This window comes from Sorex araneus, chromosome 6, assembly GCF_027595985.1.
Source record: "Sorex araneus isolate mSorAra2 chromosome 6, mSorAra2.pri, whole genome shotgun sequence".
NCBI lineage: Eukaryota > Metazoa > Chordata > Mammalia > Eulipotyphla > Soricidae > Sorex > Sorex araneus.
Genome location: NC_073307.1, coordinates 163455216 through 163472462, shown reverse-complemented (window position 1 = coordinate 163472462; position 17247 = coordinate 163455216). Strand labels below are relative to the sequence as shown.

Sequence of the window (17247 nt, the reverse complement as noted above, 5' to 3'; positions counted from 1 at the left end):
TCCACAGTTGGCCTCCACCGGAACGCACAGGCCACCACTGGCTGTGGCAGTGGCTTCTATCCCCCTTTGAGGACATAAACGTGACGGTATCCAAGGCTGAGCCAAGCAGCCCATGGGAGGTCACACAGCTGATGTGCTGGGGCCAGAGCAGGAGCCGGGTGTGCAGGAGGGGCCGGGGTGACCCTAGACCCTAGGCAGTGGGGGAATGAGCGGGCGCAGCCCCCTCTGTGGGCACACAGGACTACATTCCCCAGGGGCCCCTGCGCCTAGCTGGTGGCCCTGGCCCAAGCTGGCCTGTAATCTGAGCGTGCCTGTCAGGAGTTATTTCAGAGCTGCTCCTGAGAGACAGCGACAGGAGAGCACATTGGGGCGGGGGCGGGGCACAGGCAGCCCCACACCCAAGCACCCACAGTCCTGGCGGCCTCGGCCACCCAGTACCTCCTGCTAGCTGCTGTCTTCACTTCTGGCATTGCTCGGGGTTTGCCCAGTGCCTCCTGCTACCTGAACTGAGCTGGTGACGCCAGCCCTCCCAACCCCCAGCCGGGGCTCTGGCCGCCAGCCCCAGCTCAGCCTGAGGTCTGCAGTCTCTTGGATGAGAGTCGAAGGCACAAGCCAAACAGCTCTGACAGCCTGGGCCAGGCACTCCAGTCCTCGCCGACCTCCCGAAGGGCCCACCACCCGGCCCCCTTCATTTATAACTCAGAAAAAAGCCTCTGGCCCACTCTCTGCCAGTCGGAGCTAGAGGGAACGGGCACCCCAGGGCATGAGCCCGGAGGAAGAGATGGCAGCAGCATCGAGGGGCTGAGAACCATCCAGGCTGGCTCTGGCTGGGACCAAACAGTAGGCCAGGCCCTGCTCTCTCGGCCCTTACTCCTCCCCACGCCCCCAAAAATAGCTCCCTGGGCTGCCAAAACCCTCCCATCCAGGGAGCGGGGGGCGTGGCGAGGAGGCGGGGCACCCTGCCCAGAGCTGGGCCTTAAATCCCCAGCAGCAGGGGGGCCTCCACTCGCAGGCAGTCAGGCAGTCGTCCCCTGGCCCCGCCGCAGCCATGTCCCTGCCCCTGTCGGACCAGGATAAGAGGAAGCAGATCAGCGTGCGCGGGCTGGCCGGCGTGGAGAACGTCAGCGAGCTGAAGAAGAACTTCAACCGGCACCTGCACTTCACGCTCGTCAAGGACCGCAATGTGGCCACCCCGCGGGATTACTACTTCGCGCTGGCCCACACGGTGCGCGACCACCTCGTGGGCCGCTGGATCCGCACGCAGCAGTACTACTACGAGAAGGACCCCAAGGTGCTCCTGGAGGAGGCACCCTGGCTGGGGGAGGGAGATCTTGGTCAGGGGGGAGGGTTCCATTGTGGGGTTAGGATTTTCTGCAGCCAAATCGTGGGTCCAGTGTCCTGGGTGGGAGCAGCCAGGTACGATCACTGGTGTTGGGGGCAGAAACAGGCCAGATGGATGGGTGGTCAGGGACCCGCACCCACTTGGGCAGAGGGATGCTGGGGGGCAGGAAGAGCCTGGCGGCCTGGGCTGGACCCAAGTGTAAGGACGTGTCATTGGCCACACATGTGGTGTGTCTGAGCAGTGGGTGGGGCGCGGCCGTGGCATCAGGGAGCATGGGATCGAGTGTCTGTTAGGGTCACGGGTAAATGTCAGCAGCAAAAGTCTCAGCAACCTGAGACTCGGGGTAGGTGGGGGAGGGGCAGCCATGCGGCCCAGAGAGGATGGGGGAACCCAGGAAAAAGAGCACCCCTTGGCATCCTGGATCACGGGGACCGGGTGGGGGACCCCCTGCCTGTTGGGACTGAGATGTGAGGGCCAAAGGCAGCTGGGACAGGAAGCAGCTGACTCTAGTCAAGGTCACTGTGAGACCTTGAGCCTTTGTTCCAGGGCCCTGTGGCCTCCTCTCCGGGAAGCACTTGAAAGGGGCACTTCTGTGTGTCCCGTTCCTGTTCCCGATGGGCAGTTGGGAGGTTTGGTGCCGTGGAATTGAGCTCTGCTTTTCCCAAGTCCCTTATTCCCTGGGGTCGATCCAGCCAGCCCTATTCCCAGATGAGGAAACTTGTTTTTTGAGAAGAAAAGGACTTTGTCCAGAGTGGGAGGCCGCCTGGACCCGGAGAGATAGTCCGCTGGCTTTACATGTGGCTACCCCGCACACATGTTCCCCGGAGGCCTGCCACGAGTGATCCCCGAGCGCAGAGCGAGCCCTGAGCGCCACTGGGCATAGGCTTTAAACTAAAAAGCAAAGTGAGGGGCCGGAGCGATTAGTACAGCAGGGAGGGCGTTTGCCTTGCACGCAGCTGACCTAGCTTCAATCCCCAGCATCCCATATGGTCCCCCCGGCCCCACAGTTTACATCAGTGAGGGGGAAGCATCTGGATTGAGACTGGGAGGGAGTGGGTGGTCGGGGGGGGGAGGCGGGGGCGTGGGTTCTGGGCCCTGACCTGCCCCCTCCACGGCCAGAGGATTTACTACCTATCCCTGGAGTTCTACATGGGCCGGACGCTGCAGAACACCATGGTCAACCTAGCCTTGGAGAACGCCTGCGATGAGGCCGTCTATCAGGTGAGGGGCCGGGGGAAGCCTTAGGGGGTGGCCCTGCCTCTGTACCCCACACCCTGACCACTGCACTCCTCCTCTAGCTGGGCCTAGACATGGAGGAGCTGGAGGAGATAGAGGAAGATGCAGGACTGGGCAACGGGGGTCTGGGCCGCCTGGCAGGTAGGTGGGCAGGGCTAGGCGCAGGGCAGAGGGGTCCAGTGTGCTGGGTCCCCAACACCCCTCTCCCCGCACGCCCCGCCAGCCTGCTTCCTGGACTCCATGGCGACCCTGGGCCTGGCTGCCTACGGCTACGGGATCCGGTATGAGTTTGGGATCTTTAACCAGAAGATCTGCGGCGGCTGGCAGGTGAGACTTCTGGGGCCCTGAGCTCGGGGGGAGCACTTGTGAGGAAGAGGACCCCTGTTTGTTTCTCCCTCTGCGGAGAGATCTGGAACCAGCCCTAGCCTGTGTGGGAAGCACCTGGTCCCTTCTTCCTGGCCCAGGCCAGCTGGTGACCCTGACCCCTAAAACGGGGTTCACACCTCAGGAACCTCTGAGCCTCCATACTCACAGAAGCCCCATCAGACACCCCACCGACAGAGGGGGGGTCCATCCGGAGCCCCTCATGGCCCCCCTGAGGTGCCAGCCTGGCTGTGTCACTCCCTTCTTCCTCCCCGACCTGCCCGAGTTCAGATGGAGGAGGCAGACGACTGGCTTCGCTATGGCAACCCCTGGGAGAAGGCCCGGCCAGAGTTCACGCTGCCCGTGCACTTCTACGGCCGAGTGGAACACACCAGCCAAGGGGCCCAGTGGGTGGACACACAGGTGAGTGCCACACGGCAGCGGGGGCGAGCAGAGGAAAATGGGAAAGAAAGCAGATTCCGAGGAGCAGGGACTCCCTTGCAAAGGATTCCGGGATCAGAGAGGTTAAATGACTTATTAGAAGCCACAGCCAGAGTTGGGGTGCAGGCGAGCAGGTACAGAGCAGAGAGATTGGAAGGAGACAGCTGCCTCGCCGACACCCCTGCACCCCCACTCCCTGTTCCCCTCCACCCCCAAGACTCATCAAAGGACAACTCTAGAGACCCAGTCTCCTCCATATACATATTTTTTTCTTTTCATTTTGGGTCACACCCGGCGATGCACAGGGGTTACTCCTGGCTCTGCACTCAGGAATCACTCCTGGTGGTGCTCGGGGAACCCTATGGGATGCCGCCATCGAACCCGGGCATCGCATACAAGGCAAATGTCCTACCTGCTGCACTATGGCTCCAGCCCTTCCTCCATATTTTAATGGGAGTGTACCAGGAAACGAAGCAGCACCCCAGGAAGGGGGCCAGGGAAACAATTCGAAGTCATCATGGGAGTCAACTGCCCCCAGAGTGGGGGAACCCTCACACGCTCTGGCTGGGACCACATAGAGGAAGCGTCAGGCTTCCAGAATCGGGTTTGGCCCGCCAGCACCCAGGCCAGCTGTAAGGTTTTCCACAGGATACCCTTGACCTATGGGACCCCTTGCACCTGGCCCTGGGGTCCCTCGCCCTCCGCTAAGCCTGTACTCTAACACAGGCTCAGGCAGACTGGCCGGCTCACCTCTAAGGTCTGGGAGGTATGAGGTGCGGTGTTGAGAAGCCGGGGTCCCCCCCGTTTGACTTTTTGGGTCATACATAGTGATGCTCAGTGGTGACTCCCGACTCTGCACTCAGGAATTAACTCTTGGCAGTTCCTGGGGGACCCAGTTTACGGGATGCTGAGGATTGAACCCTGGTGGGCCGCATGCAAAGGAAAAGCCCCCTCTGGTGGGCTCTGGCCCCGGGGGTGCCTGTCTTGAGGCCTGAGGCTGGGGAGCCTGAGAGGATTGTTGAAGTGTCCCCAGAAGTCCGCTAGAACTTGGGGCTTGTGGTTTGGGGGTGCAGGAGCCAGCCCCCACCATCATGCCCTGCACCCGCAGGTGGTGCTCGCCCTGCCTTACGACACGCCCGTGCCCGGCTACCGCAACAACGTCGTCAACACCATGCGCCTGTGGTCGGCCAAGGCCCCCAACGACTTCAACCTCAAGGACTGTGAGTGTGCCCGGGGCCGGCAGCCCGCGCCCCTCCACCCCTGCTGGGTCCGCGCTTGACCCTGTCCCTGTGTTCTCCCCTCAGTCAACGTGGGTGGCTACATCCAGGCTGTGCTGGACCGAAACCTGGCTGAGAACATCTCTCGTGTCCTGTACCCCAATGACAATGTATGTCCCCCCAACCCGGGATGCCTGGGTACATGCAGGAGAGGGACAGAGATGTGCTGGGGTCCTAGTCACCCCCCAGGCCTCACTTCCGACCTCTGTGTCCTTGTCTTGCCTCTCATTCTTTTGGATCTGGGGGTGCTTGCTAGCTAGGGAACTAAGCGGTTCCCGACCTAGCTCAGTCAGGTGGCATGGATCGGCGGTTCAGTGCTCAAACCTGGCAGTGCTGGGGCCACCAGGACTACCCAGGGGCGCTGGTGGGGACATGTAGTGCTGGGGATCTAACTTGGGGCCTTGCATAAGTGAGACACGCTCCAGCCCTTTGAGCTGGGTGGGGGTCCTGGCCATTCCATAAAGTGGGAGGCCACTTTGGGGGAGCTCTTTCTTCCCTGGTGATGCCCACAGTGTTTCTGGTACTTGAATACCTCCCTTCACGGCCCCCATTACGATTTCAGGGGACCATGAAATCCTGAGTCCTGAGACCCTGAGTCCTGAGGCGGGGTCTCGATGGAAGTGAAAATTTCTCTGGACTCCGCCCACAGCGCCAAGACCCCGCCCACCTCTCTCTGGCCCCGCCCCACGTGTCAGGCCCCGCCCCCACGGGCCCCTTAATCTCCCACCAGTTTTTTGAGGGCAAGGAGCTGCGGCTGAAGCAGGAGTACTTCGTCGTGGCTGCCACGCTGCAGGACATCATCCGCCGCTTCAAGTCTTCCAAGTTCGGCTGCCGCGACCCTGTGCGCACGAGCTTTGATGCCTTCCCGGACAAGGTGCCCTGGGAGCCCCTGTCTGCCCCTCCAGCCTTGGCCCCCTCATCGCTGTGTGTGCAGGGGACCGCTGTGCGGGGGTGCCTCTCAACAGGCACACAGCCTGGGTCTCTCCTGCTGTAGGAGACACACACACACACACACACACACACACACACACACACACACCTCAACAGGCACACAGCCTGGGTCTCTCCTGTAGGACACATATATGCACACATGCACACACACGCACACACACACCTCTCTATAGGCACACAGCCTGAGTCTCTCCTGTTGTTAACACACACACACGCACATGCACACATACACACGCTTCTCAACAGGCATACAGCCTGGGTCTCTCCTGCTGTAGGACACACACACACACGCACACGCACACACACATGCCTCTCAACAGGCACACAGCCTGAGTCTCTCCTGCTGTTAATGCATGCACACACACACACACACATATACACACGTACACCTCAACAGGCACACAGCCTGGGTCTCTCCTGCTGTAGGACACACATGCACACGCACACACACATGCCTCTCAACAGGCATATAGCCTGGGTCTCTCCTGCTTTTAATGCATGCACACACACACATATACACACATACACCTCAACAGGCACACAGCCTGGGTCTCTTCTGCTGTTAACACGCGCGCTCACGCACACACACACACACACACACACACACCTATGAGCCCATGAGCATGGCTGCTTTCCGCACAGCCAAGGCCAGTGCTGGGCCCTGGCAGGGAGTGCTTTGATGGGGGCTCAGAGTGGCACATGACCTCTGTATCCCTTCCCCAAGGTGGCCATCCAGCTCAATGACACCCACCCCTCACTGGCCATCCCTGAGCTGATGCGGATTCTGGTGGACCTGGAGCGGCTGGACTGGGACAAGGTGGGCTCCGAGACCCCTCCTCACTGCCCCCTCTGACCCAGGGCTTGGGGAGAGAAGGGACGCGAGTGGAGTCCCGCAGACACCAGCCGGGTGTCCTGGACCCTGGCACAACCCTGACCCTGGCAGTCTAGGGGCTGGGGAGCGCCGAGGGGGTGCGCCTGACTCCTGACTCCCCGCGTGCCCGCGGCAGGCCTGGGATGTGACGGTGAGGACTTGTGCCTACACCAACCACACGGTGCTGCCCGAGGCGCTGGAGCGCTGGCCTGTCCACCTCCTGGAGACGCTGCTTCCCAGGCACCTGCAGATCATCTATGAGATCAACCAGCGATTCCTCAATGTGAGTCGTGTTGAAGCGCGGGTTCAGGGTGAGACTGGGGATGGGGCTTGGTGAGGGCTGGCCTCCAGTGGGCGTGGTCCCCAACGGGGCGTGACTTCCAGTAGGCGTGGCCTCAGTTTGGGGGCGTGGTCTCCAGGTGAGGGTGGGGCCACAGCTGTGGGACACCCGGCTGGCTAGGGGCTGACCCCAGCTGTGCACGGTCCCCTGGCCGAACCTTGGGCTCTTCCATGCAGCGGGTAGCGGCCACGTTCCCTGGGGACGTGGACCGGCTGCGGCGCATGTCGCTGGTGGAGGAGGGCGCGGTGAAGCGCATCAACATGGCACACTTGTGCATCGCTGGTTCGCACGCGGTCAACGGCGTTGCCCGCATCCACTCGGAAATCCTCAAGAAGACCATGTGAGACCCTCCCCATAGGGGACTGCGCCTCCCCACCCCCCCAGCCAGGACCCACTAGGACAGGACCCACCAGGACAAATTCCATCCCGTTTTGTCTCCCCTAGCAGGCCCAGTGCAGTCCCCACCCCGTGGCCCCTGGGTCCCCCCCATGCATGTCCCTTCCAGCATCCTGTCCCTGCGTGCAGGGTTAGCGCCCCGCAGAGGTGAGGTCCCCTTCATCCCTCAGGGGTGCGGTGTGACTCCTCTCCACCCCTGCCCTGAAGCTTCAAGGATTTCTACGAGCTGGAGCCGCATAAGTTCCAGAATAAAACCAACGGCATCACCCCGCGGCGCTGGCTGGTTCTGTGTAACCCAGGCCTGGCAGAGGTCATCGCTGAGGTGAGGGAACAATCCCTGTGACCCGCTGGCTTGGGTCCCCTCTCTGAAGCCGGGACTTTGTACTACGAGTGAGGGGTGAGGTTATCTTTGCTTGCTGAGGGGCCATGTGGGCACCTGGAGGCCCAGGCCAGGAAGGACAACCTGGGTTCACACCAAATGGAGAGGTTCAACAGTTACCCCTGAAAGTAGAGTGGAAGTGGGGTTAGGAGCGGCATCCCGGATCATTCCCTCTGTTCGGAGGAAGCCAGCAGGGAGCCAGGTAGGGGTCAGGTGGGGCTGTCATAAGGATGCCAGGCCGGGAGGGACCCCTCTCTGATGTGAGATGGAGGAGGGGTCAGGGGAAGAACCATGCTTTTTCAATAGTTTTATTTTTTGAATAGTTTTATTGGGTTATTTTTTATTTATTTATTTTTTTTTTGGTATTTGGGACACATCTGACAGTGCTTGGAGCTTACTCCTGGTTCTGTGTTCAAGGGTCACTCCTGGCTATGTTCGAGGAACTATATGTGATGCTATAAAATTGTATGTTTTCTCAAAAAGAAAAACAAGAAGAAGGGACTGGAGTGATAGTACAGTAGGAAGGGCATTTGCCTTGCATGCGGCCGACCCAGGTTCGATTCCCAGCATCCCATATGGTCCCCTGAGCACAGCCAGGAGTAATTCCTGAGTGCAAAGCCAGGAGTAACCCCTGTGAATCACTGGGTGTGACCCAAAAAAAGAAAAAAAAAAACAAAGAAAAACAAGAAAAAAAGTTTTACTTAGAGAAATGTGAGGAGAGAGAAAAAGAGAGAAATATGTGTTCAAGAAAGAATGTGGAGAGTCCAAGCAATAGCACAGCGGGAAGGGCATTTACCTTGCACGCGGCCATCCTGGTCTTGATCCCCGGCACCACATATGGTCCCCCAAGCCTGCCAGGAGTGATCTGTGCATGTAGAGCCAGGAGTCAGCCCTGAGTACTGCTCGGTGTGGCCCCAAAACCAAAGAAAGAGAGAGACAGAGACAGAGAGAGAACAGGCACCTCCAAGGAAAAAGCTAAGAACGCACATCTCAGGTGGAGATGCGGGCCATTCCCTGGGGTGGGGGATGACTCTCCTGGCATCTCCGCAGCGCATCGGGGAGGATTACATCTCTGATCTGGACCAGCTGCGCAAATTGCTCTCCTTTGTGGACGACGAAGCCTTTATCCGGGACGTGGCCAAAGTGAAACAGGTAGCAGGGAGGTTGCTAGTGGGGAGCACCGTGTCAGGGCTACTGTGGAGCATTCTGGGGGTGGGTTGCAGCTCAGGGATGGGCCAGAGAAAGCTGCTAAGGCTTGTCAGTTGGCATAAGTTGCCTGGCAGAAGGCATCCTCTAGCTGCTCAGGATGAGTGCTGACATTGATTAGTCATGTCTGCCCGGTGCAGGCAAGGATGAAGGATGTGAGCCTTCTAGCCTCCACCTCCAGGCCAAGAAATGTACCTACAGAACTGGCTGAGGCCTACAGGTGAGCTCTGCGCCCCCTTCCCCACTTTCAGGAAAACAAGTTGAAGTTCTCTGCATATCTTGAGCGAGAATACAAGGTCCATATCAACCCCAACTCACTCTTCGACGTCCAGGTGAAGCGGATTCATGAGTATAAGCGCCAGCTCCTCAACTGTCTGCATATTATCACGCTGTACAACCGTGAGTGGGCAGACTGGGACCCCTTTCTGGCCTCCCCTCTGGATTTCTCCCAGTGCAATTATTACTGTTTTCTAATCAACACTGTCTCTGGCTGTGTTGATAGCAGTGGGACCAGAGTGATAGCACAGCGGGTAGGGCGTTTACCTTGCACGTGGCCGTCCTGGGTTCAATTCCCAGCATCCCATATGGTCCCCCCAAGCACCACTAGGAGTAATTCCTGAGTGCAGAGCCAGTAGTAATCCCTGAGCATCACCAGGTGTGACCCAAAAAGCAAAATAATAATAATAATAATAATAAGACAACACTGTCTCTGGCCATGGGACAACTCCAAGGACCATGTGCCTCAGTGGTCCAGATAGGCTCAGAGTGGCAGGGCATGGCAGACATGAGGTCACACGACAAAGGGCCTCCTGTCCCCTGGCCTGGCCTGGCTGGGTAGTGCTGTTGGGATCTAGCCGCAAGGACAGCCTGTCCCCTGAGGTCCTGCTCTTTCTCCACAGGCATCAAGAAGGAGCCCAATAAGTTCATCGTGCCTCGGACTATCATGATCGGAGGGAAGGTGAGAGGCTGAGCCAGACCAGGACTCAGCTCTTTGCTCTCGGGCTGCAGGAGGAGGGAAGTGGGGGCAGGTGGAGCTGCCCCAGACTGTGTGTACCCTGACAGGCAGCTCCTGGGTACCACATGGCCAAGATGATCATCAAACTCATCACGGCAATTGGCGACGTGGTCAACCATGACCCGGTGGTAGGGGACCGGCTGCGTGTCATCTTCCTGGAGAACTACCGTGTTTCATTGGCTGAGAAAGGTGGGGGGGGGGGGCTTTCCACCCATGGGGACCTTGGGGAGGTGCTTGAAAGAAGATTCTGGAGAGAGCAGGGTTGGAACCAGGAACCTCTCCTGCGAGGGGCACTTTGGGCAGTAGAGAGGGAAGTTAGGGGACGAGGACTGGCCTGTCCATTCAGTGGAGCAGGGGGTGCCGGGAAGCGTCCAGGTGTTCAAGAATCCAGTCACTGGAGACATAGTCTGGGGGTGAAGGTGCTTGCCTTGTGTGCAGTTGACCCGGTTCAATCTCTTGGTCCCCTGAGCACCCTGGGGAGTAGCCCCCAGCACGACTGGCCCCAGCACGACTGGGTGTGGCCCCCCCAAGAAACATAAAAGAAACGGCATGAGAGGCCAGGGAGATGGTTCAAGGGGCTGGAGCATGTGGTTTGCATGTGGGTCTAGCCCCTGGCACTGCCTGGTCCCTCGCACCTTGGATGTGACTCCAAGACTAAAACCAACACAGTCCACTGAGCGAGGAGCAGGAGGGCCAGAGGGAGACTCAGCCGGTGAAGGCGGAGGGCCGGGGTGGGGGCTGCTTGTGGTCCAGGGCCACCCCAACTCCTGAGTGCCAGGCGGTGGGAGGCTACTGGTGGCGCTGAGCGTGTCCCTTTGCCACTGCCTTGCAGTGGTGCCCGCTGCTGACCTGTCCGAGCAGATCTCCACTGCGGGCACCGAGGCCTCGGGCACTGGCAACATGAAGTTCATGCTCAATGGGGCCCTGACCATCGGGACCATGGATGGGGCCAACGTGGAGATGGCCGAAGAGGCAGGAGAGGAGAATTTCTTCATCTTCGGCATGCGGGTTGAAGATGTGGAGAAGCTTGACCAGAGAGGGTAACGGGGCGGTCGGGCCTCGCCTCCAAAGCTCACAGCCCTGGGCGGGGGGTCCTGATGCATGGCTGCTGGACTGGGAGAATGGGAGCAGAATGTCTTTGCTGTGGCCGTTAGGATGCCAAAAAAGTTTGGGGGGGCCGGTGGCGGGGGCTGGGGAAATAGTTTAGGTCACACCTGGTGGTATTTAGGGGACCGTGCAGTACCAAACCTCAATCAGGGTCTGTTGTATGCAAAGCAAGTGCATAGATTTCTGTAATATCTCTCCGGCCCCCAATTCTGAAACTTTTTTTTTTTGGTTTTGGGGTCACACCCAGTGGTGCTCAGGATCACTCCTGGAGGGGGTACCTGAGTGACCATGTATGGTGCTAGGGATCAAACTTAGGTCAGCTGCATGCAAGCAAGCACCTTCCCCAATGTAGTACCATCTGGCCTTTCCAATCCTGAAAACTCCAGTTTTGAAAACTCTTGGCACTGTTTAGTGTTCTGAGCACTGCTAGGAGAGACCCCTGAGCACCACCAGCTGTGGCCCAAAAACCAAAATCTAGACCTAAACCCTAAGAAACAAACATATGAGCAAAAACAAAAAAAAAATGGTTAATGAAAAGGGAAAAGATAAAAGTAATAGAACTGGGGCTGGAGTGACAGCGGGTAGGGCACTTGCCTTGCATAAGGCCAACTGGGGTTCAATCCCTGGTCCCACATAGGGTTTCCCCCCCCCTACTCCCCACTCTGATCTCGCCAGGGGTGATCCCTGAGGACGGAGCCAGGAGTAACCCCTGAGCTCCGCACGATGTGGTCCAAAAAAAAAGAGTAATAGCACTGAAAGAAAAGGAAGAGAGGGGCTGGAGTGATAGCACAGCGGGTAGGGTGTTTGCTTTGCATGCGGCCGACCCGGGTTCAAATCCCAGCATCCCATATGGTCCCCTGAGCATCGCCAGGGGTAATTCCTGAGTGCATGAGCCAGGAATGACCCCTGTGCATTGCTGGGTGTGACCCAAAAAGCAAAAAAAAAAAAAAAAAAATGAAAAGGAAGAGAAAAATTCTACTAATCCTAAGTGATAGTTATTTTTCGATTGAAAGTAAAGTGAATTTATGAATACTATTATATTTATGGATTGGAAATAAAATTAAATGCCTAGTTCCTTAGCAGCCATGGTAAGAAGGGAAGCATAGAATTAGTACTTAACTGGACTTGTGGTTAGAAATGCAGTTTTCAGGGGGGTGGAGGTAGTATCGTGGGAGGGCATTTGCCTTGCACGAGGCCAACCTCGGTTTGGTCCCGGCGCCACATGTGGTCCCCTGAGAAGTGATTTCTGAGCACAGAGCCAGGAGCAAGCTCTGCCGCTGGTATAGCCCCCAAACAAAACAAACAAGAAAGAAACCAGTTATTCAGTGAACATGTTTTCCTGGAATTACATTAAATAGCAGTACATTAATTATACTAAATATCATTAGGGGGCTGGAGAGAAAGCAGGCAGGGTGCCTGTCTTGTATGCAGTTGACCCAGGCCTGATCCCTGGAAACCTTCCATATGATCCCCCAAGCACGGTCAGGAGTAATCCCAGAGCCACAAGCCAGGAGGAAGCCCAGAGCACCCCTGGACATGGCTCCCCAAACTGACCAACCAACCAACCCACACAAATTTGTCACTGTCACTGTCATCCGGTTGCTCATCAATTTGCTTGAGCGAGCACCAGTAACGTCCCCATTGTGAGACTTGTTGTTAGTGTTTTTGGCAGATCGAATACACCACCGGGAACTTGCCAGGCTCTGCCATGCAGGCAGGATACTAGCGGTAGCTTGCCGGCCTCTCCGAGAGGGGCGGAGGAATCGACCCCAGGTCGGCCGCATGCAAGGCAAATGCTCTACCCGCTGTGCTATTGCACACAAATTTGAGGTCATATAAATACTATAGCAGGTAGGGTATTAGGTGGGTGTTAACCCAAGTCAAAAAAAAAAATATATATATATATATTTCTTTTTGGGTCACACCTGGCGATGCACAGGGGTTACTCCTGGCTCTGCACTCAGGAATTACTCCTGGCGGTGCTCAAGGGACCATATGGGATGCTGGGAATTGAACCCGGGTCGGCTGCGTACAAGGCAAACGCCCTACCCGCTGTGCTATTGCTCCAGCCCCAAAAATATTTTTTTTATTAGAGGAGAAATTCATGTCCATCAGTTGGAAAAATATGAAACCACAAAGAATATCTTCATAACCTCATCAATTAAAAACTCAAGTTTTGGGGGAGCTGTTGACAAAGGGCTGGAGCATCTACTCGGTGTCCTGGGACCCTGATCTGATCCCCAGAACTGGCTGGTCCTTCAGGTACTGGCTGACAGTGAGCAGGGGTGGGGGATGGAGGGCATCTGAACAAAACAAAAACCACAGTTCTCTTTTTTCATATGTATTTACCTGAATATAAATACATGCATATACATATAAATAGATATACACATGGGTAGTAGTCATTTTTTTTTTTTCTGTTTTGGGTCAGACCCGTGGTGCTCAGGGATTACTCCTGACTCTGCACTCAGGAATCACTCCTGATCGAACCCAGATCAGCTGCATGCCAAGCAAACGCCCTCCCTCCTGTACTATCCACTCCGGACCAGTATGGATTCATTGGGAACATATAGCACTGTAGCACTGTAGCACTGTCGTCCTGGTGTTCATCGATTTGCTCGAGCGCTGTATATATAATTTTATATTTTGGGGGGGCATACCTGGCAGTGCTCAGGTCTTACTTACTCCTGACTCTGTGCTCAGGAATCACTCCTGGCAGGACCATATAATCGGTGCCAGGGATTGAACCTGGGTTTGCTGTGTGCAAGGCAAGTGCTCTACCTGCTATACTACCTTTCCAGACTCGATAGAATTTTTTTTTTTTTCTTTTTGGGTCATACCCAGTGATGCTCAGGGGTTACTCCTGGCTCTGCACTCAGGAATTACTCCTGGTGGTGCTTTGGGGGACCATATGGGATGTCAGGGATCAAACCTGGTCAGCTACATGCAAGGCCCTCCCTGCTGCGCTATTGCTTTGGCCCTCAATAGAATTTGAAGCTTGCTCTCATTTAAAAAGGCATTTTTCGTGTCATTTGTCTTCATGTTGTTTTCCCTTTTTGTTTTCTTTTTGGGTCACACCCAGCAATGCTCAGGAATTACTCCTGGCGGTGCCTGGGGGACCATATGGGGTGCCAAGGATCGAACCTGGGTCGGCTGCGTGCAAGGCAAACGCCCTCCCCGCTGTGCTATCGCTCCGGCCCCATTTTCTCTCTTTCTTTTTCCTTTTAGAGGTTACTTTTAGCAATGCTGAGGGTAGGGCATGTGGTACCAGGATCCCACTCAAGGCGTCGCACCGGGCGTTTGCCTTGCATGCGGCCGACCCGGGTTTGATTCCCAGCATCCCATATGGTTCCCTGAGCACTGCTAGGGTTAATTCCTGAGTGCAGAGCCAGGAGTGACCCCTGTGCATCGCCGGGTATCATCCAAAAAGCGAACAAACAAACAAACAAACACAAACATGGTGTCACACCTACCCAGCCTGTGTTCTACTGCTAGAACTCTTCCCTCCTCCCCACATAAATGTCCCATGTTTGACGAGTGTTCTGAACTATGGACAGGACAGGCCTTATTTAACCGTTTCTTATGGTTAAGTATCAAGATTGAATCCCCTGTTCATGTAAATATCATCGGGACGGCGGCCACCATATCATAGTTCTTAGAAGGGGATATTCCAAAAGTAGCATTTGGCATTCGGTTCCCACTGCCAAGTTCCTTTCTGGAAAGTTGCTACCACTTTACACTCCTACCCACAGCTTACAAGAGCTGGCATCATGTGTTTTGATGGTGAGGCTTGTCTAGAGAGTTCAGACATTTTTGTTGTTGCCACACCTGGCACTGTTCAGGGCTTACTCCTGGCTCTGTGCTCACAGATCACTCTTGGCAGGCTTGGGGGACCATATGGGGTGCCGGGGATTGAACCTGCGTTGGCTGTGTGCAAGGCAAGCACCCTCCCCGCTGTAGTAGCACACCGGCCCCTTTTAAGGCTATTCCTGGTGGAGGCTGGAGTGATAGTACAGTGGTTTGTAGGGCACTTGCTTTCAGCCAAACCAGAGTCAGTCCTCGGGTCTGCCAGGAGTGACCCCTGAGTGCAGAGCCAGGAGTAAGCCCAACAACTACTGGGTGTGGCCCCCAGACCAAACCCACGAAGGATGTGCCTGAAGAGAGAGGGGCCTGGAGGCAAGGTCAGGGATGTGTTCTGGTGGGATCGGGGGTGGGGGTGCAGAGGGGACTCCACGCAGAGCTTCCGGGGAAACACAGGGATTAGGACATTGTGGGAAGAAAGGGTTTTTGGTTTGGGGCCTTCATTCAAACCTTCCTGTCCTCCCCTGCCTCAGCTCCCTGACACACGTGGGTGAAGGGGGGGTTGTGAAAAGCTGAGAAAGAAAGGGGCACCCTGACAAGCACCCCCAGAGGCATTGGCAGCTACAGAGAGCGCCTAGCTTCCGGGGCTCCCCAGACTTTCTCTGCAGGAGGCGAGCCAGGAACTCCTTTGCAGGGTGCTGACCGCGCCCCTGCACCCCACAGGTACAACGCCCAGGAGTACTATGACCGGATTCCCGAGCTCCGGCAGATCATCGAGCAGCTGAGCAGCGGTTTCTTCTCCCCCAAACAGCCTGACCTGTTCAAGGACATCGTCAACATGCTCATGCACCACGACCGGTGAGCAGCCCCCCCTCGCCGGGCCCACAGGTCAGGGCGCAGGTGCACAGTGTGTGTGGGGTGGGCTGGACAGGGCCCGGGCTCCCCTGGAATCAAGCAGCAGCAGCCTCTAGCTCCCTGGAAGCCCACGGGGGAGGGGTGTGCGCTCAGCCCTGGCCCCCCTGAAGCTTGCCGCATCTCCATTCGCCTCCAGGTTCAAAGTCTTCGCGGATTACGAAGACTATATTAAGTGCCAGGAGAAAGTCAGCGCCCTGTACAAGGTGAGGCGCCCGAGCGCGGGGGCGGCAGAGCGGCCCTGGCGGGGATGCCCTGCGACGAAGGTGGGGATCCCGCCGGCAGAGTGAACCCCGAGCTTGCTTTTGGCCGGCAGAACCCCCGGGAGTGGACTCGGATGGTGATCAGGAACATCGCCACCTCCGGCAAGTTCTCCAGTGACCGCACCATTGCCCAGTACGCCCGGGAGATCTGGGGTGTGGAGCCTTCCCGCCAGCGCCTGCCCGCGCCTGATGAGATCTGAGCCTCGGACCAGGCGCACCCCGCCCCTTTGTCCCCCCCACCCCCGTAGCCAGCCCCAGCCCCTTCTCCAGATGGGGGGAACTGCAGTTCTCTCAAGCCTCTTCCTGAACCACCCTCCCCCCTCCCCGCCCGATTACCCCCAAGCTTCAGGTTCCATAGTGCCCAGTGTGGCTCAGGACACTGCCCCCCATCCTGGCCTGGGCTCCCTGCCCCTCCTATTTATGCACCCGTCCCACCGCACCCCCTCCCCAATAAACCCATTCTCCTTGGGAGCCTCATTACTATTCTCTCTGTTGGGAAATATTTTTAGTTCTTGACGGGCATAACAGCAGCTGCGCAGTGCCGGTGCAGTACCCCACCCGCGGCAGGTGCGTCCCCTCGGAAGGGGGGGCTGTGGGGGCGGAGCCGGGGCTCTCCAGCCTCCTTCCCGCCCGCAGCCTCCACGCCTCTTCCCAGGGTTGTGTCCATACTAGGTCAGCGGTCCGCCAGGCTGGCCGGGGGCGGGGCACCCGCCTGGGCGGGGCCCAGAGGGGCTGAGAGCAGGACTTGGGGTGAGGGGCCTCGGTACTACCCTACCCACGCTGCCGGGGCGGGGCGGGGCCTGCGCTTGATTGGCACTATTCGCCCCGCCCCTATCCCCGCCCCACTGCGGCGTAGAGGGGCCTCATAGCAGGTGGCCACGAGGGTCCTTAGTCGGGGGGGGGGGGAAGTGCAGGGGAGGGGGACACACACAGACTGGCTTAGGCCAGTGAGGCTCCCTCTCATTCTGGGGAAACTGAGGACCATTAAGGGCCTGTGGCTAGCCTAGCATTGATTGCCAAGATTGAAGTGTGGGGGCGGTCCTGACGCCCTGGTGGCAGGGAGGGGTAATTCTTAGCAGGTTGGGGGGCTGGTGGTTTCACAGTGACTGTGTCTGAAACCAAACGACCGGAAACGGTTACCAGCTCCGACCTGTGGGGACCCCAACCGCCTGAGGCTGCCCCTCCCAAGTTCCTCCTTGAGGGGGCTGGAGGGGGGCTGGGCAGATCTCCCGCGGTTTGCAGCGGCTCCTCCCGCGGGCCCGTGCGCAGCCCGTTTCGGGAGGTCCCAGTCCCTCCTTCGGGAACTGCACACCCCCAACACCCCTAGATCTCGAGCCCGCTCTCTAG

The 17247-nt window shown here is 57.6% G+C and overlaps 1 protein-coding gene across 1 annotated transcript; it reads left to right on the top strand.

The window, feature by feature from the left end:
* The first annotated feature begins 986 nt into the window (after positions 1 to 986).
* PYGM (glycogen phosphorylase, muscle associated) lies at positions 987 to 16377 on the top strand. Its single transcript, XM_004618386.2, has 20 exons — positions 987 to 1291; positions 2462 to 2563; positions 2641 to 2719; positions 2802 to 2905; positions 3233 to 3364; positions 4491 to 4602; positions 4687 to 4769; positions 5390 to 5533; positions 6335 to 6427; positions 6618 to 6764; positions 6998 to 7161; positions 7425 to 7539; positions 8647 to 8748; positions 9054 to 9201; positions 9702 to 9760; positions 9865 to 10006; positions 10650 to 10857; positions 15449 to 15583; positions 15777 to 15843; positions 15954 to 16377. The coding sequence occupies exons 1-20, from the start codon at positions 1049 to 1051 to the stop codon at positions 16098 to 16100; spliced, it is 2526 nt and encodes an 841-aa protein (XP_004618443.1). The 5' UTR covers positions 987 to 1048; the 3' UTR covers positions 16101 to 16377.
* The last annotated feature ends 870 nt before the right edge of the window (positions 16378 to 17247 follow it).

Coding starts and splice junctions, on each gene's coding strand:
- PYGM (XM_004618386.2), top strand. CDS start 1,049: ATGTCCCTGCCCCTGTCGGACCAGGATAAGAGGAAGCAGATCAGCGTG. Junction 2,906..3,232: donor AGATCTGCGGCGGCTGGCAG/GTGAGACTTCTG, acceptor GCCCGAGTTCAG/ATGGAGGAGGCAGACGACTG. Junction 4,770..5,389: donor TCCTGTACCCCAATGACAAT/GTATGTCCCCCC, acceptor ATCTCCCACCAG/TTTTTTGAGGGCAAGGAGCT.